This window comes from Hyperolius riggenbachi, chromosome 4 (genome assembly GCF_040937935.1).
Source record: "Hyperolius riggenbachi isolate aHypRig1 chromosome 4, aHypRig1.pri, whole genome shotgun sequence".
Taxonomy (NCBI): domain Eukaryota; kingdom Metazoa; phylum Chordata; class Amphibia; order Anura; family Hyperoliidae; genus Hyperolius; species Hyperolius riggenbachi.
In genome coordinates this window covers 413,561,298-413,574,354 of record NC_090649.1, presented here as the reverse complement: position 1 = coordinate 413,574,354, position 13,057 = coordinate 413,561,298, and the positions used below count along the sequence as shown (strand labels likewise).

Here is a 13,057-nt window from a genome sequence, read left to right as displayed (position 1 = left end):
AGAGAAGCAAGCTTTAGGCAATTTAGATTAGCTTTATTGCAGGTAATCTTGTTTCTTTTCCCAGCTGCCCCTCCCACTCTGTTGTCTTCCCCATGACCCTTTCCCCTTTTCAGATTTTAGTGGCTTCTTTTAACAGCATGCCCCTGCCATACAGCACTGGTGATGAGGTCTTCCTGACATTTATCCTTTCCCACCAGGCTCTCTGTCTTGTGCCTCTACCTCTTTACCCCCCCCCCCCCCCCTCCTCCTATGCATCCCCCTGCTTCGTATGTTTCCTTTTCTGACTTTCCTCGGAGGAGCTCACAATCTAATTGTACCACAGTCCTAGACTTATGCCCTACCATATTATTATTGTGTATTAGAGATGGCTCAAACCTCCGATTTTCGCTTTGTGAACCTCGAACGCGAACTTCCGCAAAAGTTCGGTTCCTGTGAACGTTCGTGAACTGCAATAGACTTCAATGGGGATGCGAACTTTGAAAACTAGAAACATTTATGCTGGCCACAAAAGTGATGGAAAAGATGTTTCAAGGGGTCTAACACCTGGAGGGGGGCATGGATGAGTGGTATAGACGCCAAAAGTCCCGAGTAAGAATCTGGATTTGACGCAAAACAGCGTTTTAAGGGCAGAAATCAGATTGCTAAATTGGAGGCCTAAAGTGCTTTAAAACATCTTGCATGTGTATACATCAATCAGGGAGTGTAATTAGAGTACTGCTTCACACTGACACACCAAACTCACTGCGTAACGCACCGCAAACAGCTGTTTGTGTAGTGACGGCCGTGCTGGACTGGTGCGCACCATGGCGAGAGTGCAGGTTGTGGCGGTTTTCAAGCCCACATGATCGCCGGGCTGTGGTAGCTCAATGATAGAACAGCAGTGACTTTCCAGCTAATCGAATTTTGTCTGTCCACAATGAAGCAACGGCCTTATTATCTTGGGTGGGTGCCTCATATAGCCGTCGGTCATTGCTTCATTGTAATACGCAAGCCCCTTCACCGCGGCAAGGTAACGATTACAGTACAAAGGGGAATTGACACATGTACATGCCTTTTGTTTTGTTGTTGCAGCTGCAGTGCATCCAGAAAAATTAGGCAGGCATGTTCACGCACCAGAAAAATTATTATGGCGGCCGCTGCTAGTAGCGGCCTTAAAAATTCAGGAATCCGCCTGGAGTTCTGGACCCTGTTGGTGGTGATGGAGAAGGCAGTCAAGCGGCCTGCAGGCAGAGATGCTGTGTGGGAAGCGACTTAGTCATGGGGCAGGCAGTCACACGACGTGCAGGTAGAGATGCTGTGTGTGGGGACTGACTTAGTCTTCGAGCGGGCAGTAGCCCTCCGAGATCCATGCCTCATTCATTTTGATAAAGGTGAGGTACTGAACACTCTTGTGACTTAGGCGACTTCTCTTCTCAGTGAAAATGCCTCCAGCTGCGCTGAAAGTCCTTTCTGACAGGACGCTTGAGGCAGGGCAAGACAGAAGTTGGATGGCAAATTGGGACAGCTCTGGCCACAGGTCAAGCCTGCGCACCCAGTAGTCCAAGGGTTCATCGCTGCTCACAGTGTCTACATCCACACTTAAGGCCAGGTAGTCGGCTACCTGCCGGTCCAGGCGTTGATGGAGAGTGGATCCGGAAGGGCTAAGGCGAGGCGTTGGACTAAAGAATGTCCGCATGTCCGACATCACCATGAGATCGCTGGAGCGTCCTGTCCTTGCCTGCGTGGACATGGGAGAAGGATTACTGGCAGTGGTACCTTTATTGCGTTGTGCTGTGACATCACCCTTAAACGCATTGTAAAGCATAGTTGCCAACTTGTTCTGCAAGTGCTGCATCCTTTCTGCCTTCATGTGATTTGGAAACATCTCTGCCACTTTGTGCCTATACCGAGGGTCTAGTAGCGTGGCCACCCAGTACAGCTAATACCCCTTGAGTTTTTTTATATGGGGGGTCCCTCAACAGGCTGGACAGCACGAAAGATGCCATCTGCACAAATTTGGATGCAGACGTAATATCCATCTCCTCTTGCTCTTCATCAGTGACGTCAGGTAATTTCTCCTCCTCCCCCCTGCCACGAACAATACCACGGGAACGTTGAGCAGCACAAGCCCCCTGTGACGCCTGCTGCGGTTGTTCTTTTGCTGCCGCCTCCTCCTCCAAAAAAAAAACACCTCCCTCATCATCCGAGTCTGACTCCTCTTCCCCACACGACTCTTCCTCCTCCTCCCCCTCCCCCCTCTGTGCTGCCGCAGGTGTTGAGGAAACATCTTGTTCTGATGAGAATTGATCCCACAACTCTTCCTCCTGTTCCTGTTCCTGTTCACGCTCCTCCACAGCTTGATCCACCACGCTACACACAGCACGCTCCAGGAAGAAAGCGTCCGGGATCAAGTCGCTGATGGCGCCTTCACTGCGACTCACCAGGTTGGTCACCTCCTCAAACAGCCGCATGAGCCTGCATGCATTTCACATGAGTGTCCAGTTCTTGGGCCAGAACATCCCCATCTCCCCAGAGTGTGTCCTTCTACTGTAGTTGTAGAGATACTGGGTGATGGCTTCCTCCTGTTGTAGCAGGCGGTCGAACATCAGGAGGGTCGAATTCCAGCAAGTCGGGCTATCGCAAATCAGGCGTCTCACCAGCAAGTTGTTTCCCTGCTGACGATCGGCAAAGTGTGCCATGGTCATGTAAGACCGCCTGAAATGCCCACACAACTTCCTGGCCTTCTTCAGGACGTCCTGTAAGCCTGGGTACTTCAACACAAATCTCTGAATTATGAGATTCAGCACATGTGCCATGCAGGGTACATGTGTCAGCTTTCCCAAATTAAAAGCGGAAATGAGATTGCTGCCGTTGTCACACACCACGTTGCCGATCTCCAGTTGGTGCGGGGTCAGCCACTGATCCACCTGTTTGTTAAGAGCAGCCAGGAGAGCTGCTCTAGTGTGACTCTCCGCTTTGAGGCAAGACATGTCTAAGATGGCAGGACACCATTGTACTTGGCATGCAGCATAGGCACTGGGGAGTTGGGGCTGTGTAGCTGGAGAGGAGATCACAGCACCAGTAGTAGAGTTGAACTGCCACTCAGCCAAGGAGGAGGAGGACGACGACAGCGAAGAGGATGTAGCAAGAGGAGAGGAGGTGGCAGGAGGCCTGCCTGCAAGCTGTGGAGCTGTCACAAGTTGGTCCGCTGCACAGCCACGTACTCCCTGCCTGTCATCAGTCACCAGGTTCATCCAATGGGCTGTGTAAGTAATGTACCTGCCCTGACCGTGCTTGGCAGACCAGGCATCCGTGGTTAGATGGACCCTTGACCCAACGCTGTGTGCCAGAAATGACACCACTTGCCTCTCAACTTCACAGTACAGTTTGGTTATCGCCTTTTTAGAGAAATAATTGCGGCCTGGCACCTTCCACTGCGGCGTCCCAATGGCTACAAATTTACGGAAGGCCTCAGAGTCCACCAGCTGGTATGGTAACAGCTGGCGAGCTAACAGTTCCGCCAAGCCATCTGTCAGATGCCGGGCAAGGGGGTGACTGGCAGAAATTGGCTTCTTCCGCTCAAAGATTTCCCTCAGACACCTGTCTGCTGCTGTGGGCAGAGGAGCAGGAACCGCTCAAGGTGAGAGGTGGAGTGGAGGGTGGCTGTAATTGTGAAGGTGCAAGGGAGAAAGAGGCTGAAGATAATGCACCTGAAGGAGGGAGAGGAGAAGGAGGGTGGCTTTTCTTTTGTGTGCTGCTTTTCCCCTAATGCTCTTCTCATTGCTGTTTGTACCTTTTCTCCATGTGCCTTCGTAAGGCAGTTGTCCCTACGCGGCTGTTGGCCTTTCCACGGCTCAATTTTTGGAGGCAGAGAGAACAGATGGCATTGCTCTGATCTGAGGCAGACACACTAAAAAACTTCCAAACCGTTGAGCCCCCCTGGGGTGATGGCACTATCGTGGCATCAGCAGCTGACATTGAAGGGCATGTTGGCTGGCTGTACATAGGTGGCGATACATGGCGCCGGACACTGCCACCAGCTGTTTCTGACGACGAGCTCCCCCTGCTTCTTTCAGGAACTCGTCTCCTCCTACTCCTCTCTGACTCCCCCTCTGAACTGTCCCCTTGGTCATCTTGTCTCTTAGGATCCCACGTGACATCGTATCATCGTCAGGGCCGGATTTGTACTTTTTATCGCCCTAGGCCCACTGTCTCCAGCTGCCCCCCCCCCCCCCCGCCCCCCAAAAAATAAATAAAAAACATAAATCCATATTCTAGCACTGTGTCCCTCTCTGGTCAAATAGGTTGCTTCATTGTGTGGGCATGTCCGTACTGGGGAGCGCAGGTTAATGTGGCCACTAATGATCCACTCTTTTTCAACCAATCTTACCAAATCAGTGTAGTAGAAGACTAAAGAGAGTGCATATATTGAATATTTACTATAGGCAGTCTCTTAAATTAGGGCCAGTGCACACCAAAAACAGCTAGCAGATCCGCAAACGCTAGCGGTTTTTGAAGCAGATTTTCAGAGCGGTTCTAGGCATGTTTAGAGCGATTTTCTAAACATGCCTAAGGTTTTTTGGAGCGTTTGTGTAGCAGATGTCATATTTTGTTACAGTAAAGCTGTAACTGAACAGCTTCTGTAACAAAAAAAAACGCCTGGAAAACCGCTCTGATCTAGTGTTTTTCAGAGCAGTTTTCCATTTTCCTATACTTTACATTGAGGCAGAAACGCCTCAGAAATCTAAAAAATGCAGCAGGACCCGAGTTTGGGGAAAAACGAACCACTCTGGTGTGCACCATCCCATTCACTTTCCTTAGCAAGCACTTCTCACCCCGCAAGCGTTTTTAAAAACGCTCAGAACCGCTCTTGGTGTGCACCAGCCCTTACATAGAAATTATAAGACTGGGGGGAGGAATATAAGGGTGGAGAGGAGCAGTAACTGAAGAGGTGGCCAGGGTGAGGAGAGATCAGTGAGGAAAGAAAGGAGGGGGGGGGGGGGTGTGGCAGGCAGAATTAAGGGTAACAGGAAAGAGGGTGAAAAAGTCAGAAGGGTAAGGTAAGAACTGAGGGGATAACCAGGGCTGGCGTTTCCATAGCGGCAAACTGAAAAACACTCACTGCGTACCTCCGCCTCTATAGAGACACCACAGCTGCCAGGCATGCCCCTACCCCTCCACAGAGGCACCACAGCTCCCAGGATGCTCCTCCCCTTCCAGAGGCACTGCAGTTTCCAGCATGCCCCTGCGTCTCCATATAGCACTGGGTTGACCCCCAGAGCTGGCTGCTGGGCCCCCAGGCCTCCTCTAATGTGAATAGTGGTCCCCCCAAGGCCCCTGTAGAGTCATGTGTTGCTGGGTCACGGAGATGAGGTGTCTGTGAGGATAAAGCACAGAGGAGCGTTATGGACATTTAAGTGTGCTCTGCTGCGATTACTCTGCAGAAGCTCCAGGGGGCCATTTATCATCTTGCGGGAAGACCAGGGCCCGGGGGTTCGCCAGCTGGCCCTAGGTGACAACCCAATACTACATAGAGTAGGAGGGGCATGCTTGGAACTGTAGTGCCTCTATAGAGGAAGGTGGGGCTTGCTGAGAGCTCTGTTTGTTGCCTCTATAGAGAGGGAGGAGCATGCTGGGAGCAGTAGTTCCTCTATGGAGGGGCATTCTGGGAGCAGTACTGCCTCTGTGGAGTGCGGGACATGTTGAGAACTGTAGTGCCTCTGGTGGGGCATGCTGGCAGTATGGATGGGCATGCTGGGAGTAGTGCCTGTATGGAGGGGCATGCTGGGAGCAGTGGTGCCTCTATGGAGGGGCATGCTGGGAGCAGTAGTGCCTGAATGGAGGGGCATGCTGGGAGCAGTAGTGCATCTATGGAGGGGCATGCTGGGAGCAGTAGCGCCTGTATGGAGGGGCATGCTGGGAGCAGTAGTGCCTCTGCCTGTATGAAGGGGCATGCTGGCAGCAGTGGTGCCTCTGTGGAATGGGGAGACATGCTGAGAGTTGTAGTGCCTATAGAGGGGGGTGGGGGCACTTGGAAGGAGCTGTGTGGTGCCTCTATATAGGGGACAAAAAGACCACCTAATGCTGCTTTGGGGGTGTGGAGAAGTTACATGCAGTTACAGTCAGCAGCTACTCACATACTTGCAGTTACAGCTTGACGTTATCCCCAGTCAGGAACCAGATCTTCCTGCTTTGTGGTGCCTCTCCTCGGAAGGCTGCTCTAAGAGCCATGCTTCTCCCAGTGTGAGCTCAGTCCCGATCACCTGATCACTCTTTCACTCTCTCCCTCCCCCGTACTTTGTTGTCGGGACTCAGAGCAGCCAGAGGGGAGATGGGACAAATAGCTGCCTGCTGTGGTACTCCTCCTAATTTGTGCATGGAGGTCTCGCTCTGTCTGTCTGTGCGCCCTGAGGGTTTCTCTGCAGCGTGGTAAGACCTCCATGCACGTTGCAGACGCCTCTGTTCCTTCCTACGTCGGGTCGCTGTGTTCGCAGCAGCTAATTGGCTACCTTGTTCCCGACTTCTCTGTAGCTGCCCGCTGGCTGCCTGCACGCACATACACGCACACAAGGACATGCTGCGGTGTGCAAAGCGGTCGGCTGCGGGTGGACAGATCTGCGCACCTGTGGCATTGTGGGGATGCGAACTGTCTGTCACGGGTGGCTCCCCACCCGCCCCAAAAATTTTTCCACCCTAGGAACCGGCCTAGGATGCCTGCCCATAAATCCAGCCCTGATCATCATCATCATAATCATCCTGCCCAGCTTTACTTGCCTCAGACACCTCATAAACTGCACCAACAGCAGGTACTTCATCCTCCTCCTCCTCACACGTTACGTCCATAGTGTCGCCTAACACAGACATGTGAGGTGGTGTAACTTGCTTAGCGCCTTCATCTTGTTGTAACAATAATGCCTGTGAATAAGTTAATTCCCCACCAAATAACTCCTGCGAAGTGTCAAATGCAGCGGATGTGGTGCTTGTAGTTGCGCTGGTGGCTGTGGAAGATGAGGTGTTCTGTGTTAAATAGTCAACCACGTCCTGACAATCTTGGGAGTTCATGGGATGTGCCTTCTTCTGAGCACTGTACTTTGGTCCAGGGCCGCACGAAATCACATCAGCACGACATCGAACAGACCTGCCGGGTGGCCTACCTCTGGGTCTGCCCCTGCCTTTACCTGTTTTGTCCATATCGGGGGGAGGGGATGAAGTGAAAGGTATGCACTGACTTGACTAATGCAATGTGCAGTCACACAGGTGCAGTTAACAGGTATGCACGGAGTGGTATATCACACTGCATGCTCTCACGTAGGTAGGTGGGTGCACTGAACAACAGGTAGGTATATGCAGTGATGGGTATTACAAATGTGCACCTGTCACACACACGTACCGTGAACAGGTACAGTGACTGGTGGTATTAAATATCACACTGCGTGTGCTCACGTAGGTAGGTGGGTGCACTGAACAAGAGGAAGGTATATGCAGTGATGGGTATTACAAATGTGCATCTATCACACACACGTACCGTGAACAGGTACAGTGACTGGTGGTATTAACAATGCGTGCGCTCACGTAGGTAGGTGGGTGCACTGAACAACAGGTAGGTATATGCAGTGATGGGTATTACAAAAGTCACACACACGTATCATGAAAACAAGTGCAATGACTGGTGGTATTAACAATGCGTGCGCTCACGTAGGCAGGTAGGTAGGTAGGTAGGTAGGTGCACTGAACAGTAAACAGGTGCAGTGATTGGGATGGGATTATAAATGAGCAGCTGCTTGTCACACACACAGGTAGTCATGGAATGTGCTGGGCCTGGCAGTGGCACAGTAGGAATTAAGGGGCCAAAGGCCAGCTGCGACTGACTGACAGGGCTGTATATAATGCAAGTAGGCCACACACACACACACACACACACACACACAAAAAAAAATAGATCACGAGAACAAGATTAGCTCTCAAAATAGCTGTTGAGGGGTGCTTTTTTAGCAATAGGAATCAGCAAGGAGCAAGCTAACAAGCCTACAAGAGCCTAACTAAGCTTTCCCTATGAGAGTCTGCAGCAGCTATACCTTCTCTAATTACTGCAGGCACACGAGTGAGTCCAATGCCTGACGCTGCCTGCCTTTTATAAGGTGGGGAGGGCCTCCAGGAGGGAGTGTAGCCTGATTGGCTACAATGTGTCTGCTGACTGTGATGTAGAGGGTCAAAGTTGACCCTAATGATGTAGTATAGGCTGGTCGAACTGCCATAAAGTTCGCGTTCGTTTGCGAACGCAAACCACCGAAGTTCATGCGAATAAGTTCGCGGTCGAACCGTTCGGGCCATCTCTATTGTGTATTTATATAGCACTGAAATCTTCTGCAGCACTGTATAGAGTACAGAGTTTCATAACGTTTAGCGCCATCCACATCCTAATGATTCCTTTTCCTGCTCCGTAGCCCCCATCTATATGAGGCCCCCCACCTTCTCTGTCACTGTGCCGCAGAACCTGAGGTATCGCCGTGGGTATTTTAACCTCCAGTTCTGCAGGAGATGTGATCACATCTACCAGCATGCACAGTGGCAGCTGGGTGTGCACAACATCGCTGCAGGTCTTTAAGGCTAATTTCACACCAGGACGTTGCGTTAGAGGGGGCGTTAAGGTCGCATAACGTCCCCCCAACTCAACGCCTGGTGGTGCTGGATCTGGACGTCAGAGTGAGCCGCGTTGTGCAGCTCACTCTGGCGTCAGTGATGCCGTGATGCGGCATCACGTGGTCCCGCCGGCCAATCGGCGCACAGAGCGGCTGCTCCAGGAAGTAAACACTGCACGTCATAACGTGCAGTGCATATTAATTAGCCATGTGCCTGGCCGCTCTCCGCTCCTCCCCAACATTATTGAGCATGTGCAAGCAGTCTAACGCGGCTCAGCCGCGTCCAAAGTACTGCATGCAGTACGTTGCCTTGTGACGCAGCGTTACAATGTAACGCAACGTCCGCACTGTGAACAGCCCCATTGATTTTTCATTACTGTGCGGTGGGCTGCGTTACAGGCTGCTCTAGCGTGCGCCTGTAACGTCTCACTGTGAAACCAGCCTAAACCTTTAGTTCTGCAGCACAGAAACAGCGAACATGGAGGTGGCTTTAAAAGAAAAGGGAGGGCACGGTGCATGATAAGTCTGAAGAAAAACTGAGCCCTGAACAGCACAGGCTCAATGTGTAAGGCTTGGTGGTGTATTCTCCACAGTCAGCATGCAACGCATGAGCTGGCGTGGAGGAGGTACACACACCAGCACAAGGAAACAGGCTATCCCTAGTATAGTGGAGGGGAGGACTGACTCCAATAGGAGATTGTGGCGCACAGAGCCGGTGCAGATCTGACAGCCACAAACAATGCTTTCGTTATAACGTCTCAGGGCAAAGTAGCGCTGAGCGCATAAACCAGAACTGAGGAGATCAGGACAGGTAGACAGAATGAACGCTTGCTAGCTAGCGGCTACTTAGCGACAGCAAGCGTCCAAAACAAGACAGACTGGAATGAGGCAGCCAATGCGATTGCAGCGATGGCGTGCCTCACAAAGACAGGACAGGATAGTCAGGAAATAGCAGGATCAAGATAGATGAACGTAACACAGACAAATATACAATAAGTATGTATTCCTAGCGTATTACAATTACAGCTATCAATGAAACTTTTTGTAACGTCTGACTAACATATGTATATATCGGCAATGAACCGATATATGACATAAGCAGGAACGCTGACTAGGACTGGAGTAATACAGGGAACAGGACTCAGAAGGATTCGCTATCTCTTCGCAGAGATGAACGCAATCCACAAACGGTAACAGAACAGGATTCAGAAGGATTCGTTATCTCTTCGCAGAGATGAACGCAATCCACAAACAGTAACAGAACAGGATTCAGAAGGATTCGTTATCTCTTCGCAGAGATGAACGCAATCCACAAACGGTAACAGGACAGGATTCAGAAGGATTCGTTATCTCCTCGCAGAGATGAACGCAATCCACGAACAGGACCAGGAGCAGGATACTAGCTCAGCACGGGTGCTCACGATACGCGCAAACTACCAAAACGTGCTGGAAAGCTGACTAACTGCACACAGGATATAAACAGTTCGTGTGCGTATACATCAGCGACACTGATGTATCAACGTAACACGAATACAAGGAAAATAATAAACGTGCTGGTATGCATATATATGGGCAATGAACCAATATATGATGCAAAACCAGCAAAGTATCTTTTAGAACAAGAAACACGATCGGGGGCTGAAGCGACAGCAAGACAGGCTAAAACTGAAGCTATGAAAACCCGAGGAGTCCTGCAGGAAGCAGATCTTTATACTGAGGTCATCCAATGGGAGCAGACATGCAGATTCCCACACAGGTGAATGATAATCAGTCACAAGCTGACAGCAGGGAAAGGCAGACAAAGCTATGCAGCTTGCATGGAAAGAGATCAGAACTGCCTGAGCTGCAGCACTACTACTTCCAGCAACACCTGCTGCAGCAGCGATCATTACACAATGTATATAAAGAGAATCCAAAAGGTGGAGGACGGCAATGTGGGAGCAATCAGGCTGAAGGGGGCTGGAGGAAGCCCCAGTTATGTATAAGTTTTTTTCTATCATGCTATCTCAGGTACACTTTAAGACTAGTTCTTTTAAAGGAGGTGAAAATAAACTAATGAAATAAACAATTGTATCCTCCTTTTCCTAAAAATGACTTTTTAAGATTTTTTATTTTATATTTAAATCTACTTTTTAAGTTTTTATTGTTTTATTGCTTTTGCTCAATGACACATTGATTGAAGTATGCCAGAGCTAAAATCTATGAACTATTTACCTTTTTATCTCTTTCCTGCTCTCAGAAGCCATTTTCTGCTAGGAAAGTGTTTTATAGTTGTAATTTCTTATCAGTGAGGGTCACTCTGTAGTCTGACCCAGTCCTGACTCAGGGCCTGTTCAGACTGTCAGCGTATGAAGCACGCGTATAAAATCAAAGAAACGCAAGTTGAAAATCGCATGCGTTTTTCTTGCGTTCTAATGCGTTTTCTATTGCGTTTTGCACACACACGTGACCCAGGGGAAAAAAAAGAATTATGGGAACCGCAGAGGGAACCGTACGCTAAAAACGCAATAGTATGCGTTTTTGATACGCGTCCATAGACTTTCATTGCGTCCGTTTCTATGCGTGACGCACAGAACTGCATGCAGCAATGCGGATAAGAAACGTATGCGTCTCATACGCATACATGTGAACTAGCCCATTCAAAAGCATCAGGAGCCGTTTCTATGCGGTTTTGGTACCCGTACGCGTTCCCTGAAAACGGCTAGGAACGCGCATAGTCTGAACAGGCCCTCAGACAGGAACTGCCACTTACATACCTGATGTTTAACTCTTTCAGGCAGAGAAAGAAAAAAAATGAACACAGCATAGATATTTGTGTGCTAGGCACTGTACATACACGTGTCTATCTCATCATGTCACATGTCACCTCGGGTATCCTTTAAGCTGTTACCTTCATTTCCCCCCCTGCAGGAAGCGAGAGAGGAACCTGTTGCTCGATGTAATGGTGATCATGTACGAGAGAAGATGGTTTGTGGATGAAGCCATCCCATATGTGAGAAGGACCCTTAGGAAATGTGGCATCCTATCAGCCAGCCCAGATTAGATGTGGAAATACAATATTCAATTGGAGAACCTCAACTACTGGATTGTGACAGAGCCACAACAATCTCCCTGCTGCATATCTGAAGCCATTTTTCCTGAGCCAGGTCACTATTTAAGCCTGCCGTTTCCAGAGCATTTAGTATGTATATCCAGCGGCTTTCTTTTTGCAATAGAATTCTCTCTCTATCACCTCCCCTACCCTTATTGGGCAGTTTATAGATGCCCCTAAATTTAAGGCCAGTTGGGTCGCTTTTGTGTGCCACTCCAAAATGCTCCGCTACCACACTCCTGAATTGCCCATTTTCCTGCATCCCACATCTAATATCACTCAGATGTTGTCCAATGCGTTTCTTTAGCGCCTTTGTGGTCATGCCCACGTAAATCTTTCCACATGGGCAGGTAAGCTCGTATATAACCCATTCAGATCTACAATTAATAAAACACCGGATTTCCCATTCTCTATCCCCTGCTGAATTCAGGAACGTCTTAGTCACATCCACATGCGCACATACAGAGCATCCTCCACATCTGAACATCCCATTGGGGGCCCGACCCCCTAACCAGGTATCGGGAACTTTCGCCATCACCTGAGAGTGTACCAAGGTATCCCTCAGGTTTGGCGCCCTACGTGCCACCATCAATGGTCTCTCTCCCACTGGATTAAATGGACATTTCTTTCCAGGGATGATGACTGATCTCAGTGTTTCTCAGCATTATACAGCATGTACCACTTTATTAACCACTTGAGGACCCACCCTTTACCCCCCCTTAAGGACCAGCGCTGTTTTAGCTGATCTGTGCTGGGTGGGCTGTGCAGCCCCCAGCACAGATCAGGGTGCAGGCAGAGCGACCAGATCGCCCCCTTTTTTCCCCACTAGGGGGATGATGTGCGGGGGGGGGGGGGGGTCTGATCGATCCTGCCTGCCTGTGTGTTGCGGGGGGGGGGGGGGCACCTCAAAGCCCCCCTCCGCGGCGAAATTTCCCCCCTCCCTCCCTTCCCCGGAGAGCCGAGGCTGCAAAGGAACGGATCTGTCCTGTGCAGCCTCTAACAGGCTCCTGCCTGTCATGTGAAAGCGATCCCCGGCCGCTGATTGGCAGGGGATCACTGATCTGGTACAACGCTGCTACTGTTAGCAGCGTTGTACGAATGTTAACAAAGCGGATTATTTCCGCTTGTGTTTACATTTAGCCTGCGAGCCGCGAACGGTGGCCCGCAGGCTATTCACAGAGCCCCCCGCCGTGAATTGACAGGAAGCAGCCGCTCGCGCGAGCGGCTACTTCCTGATTAATTAGGCTGCAGCCGGCGACGCAGAACTGCGTCGCTGGTCCTGCAGCTGCCACTTTGCCGACGCGCGTTATGAGTGCGCAGTCGGCAAGTGGTTAATAATGTGTCGACC

General features: G+C 50.3%; 1 protein-coding gene across 1 annotated transcript in view; it reads left to right on the top strand.

The window, feature by feature from the left end:
- The window catches only part of LOC137570902 (putative golgin subfamily A member 6-like protein 3), a 51,299-nt gene extending 38,781 nt beyond the window's left edge, over window positions 1-12,518 (top strand). Inside the window, exon 11 of the mRNA XM_068279605.1 lies at window positions 11,529-12,518. Within this exon, the coding sequence (XP_068135706.1) occupies window positions 11,529-11,661 (133 nt within the window). The 3' untranslated portion in view covers window positions 11,662-12,518. The remainder of the gene's footprint in view (window positions 1-11,528) is intronic.
- The last annotated feature ends 539 nt before the right edge of the window (window positions 12,519-13,057 follow it).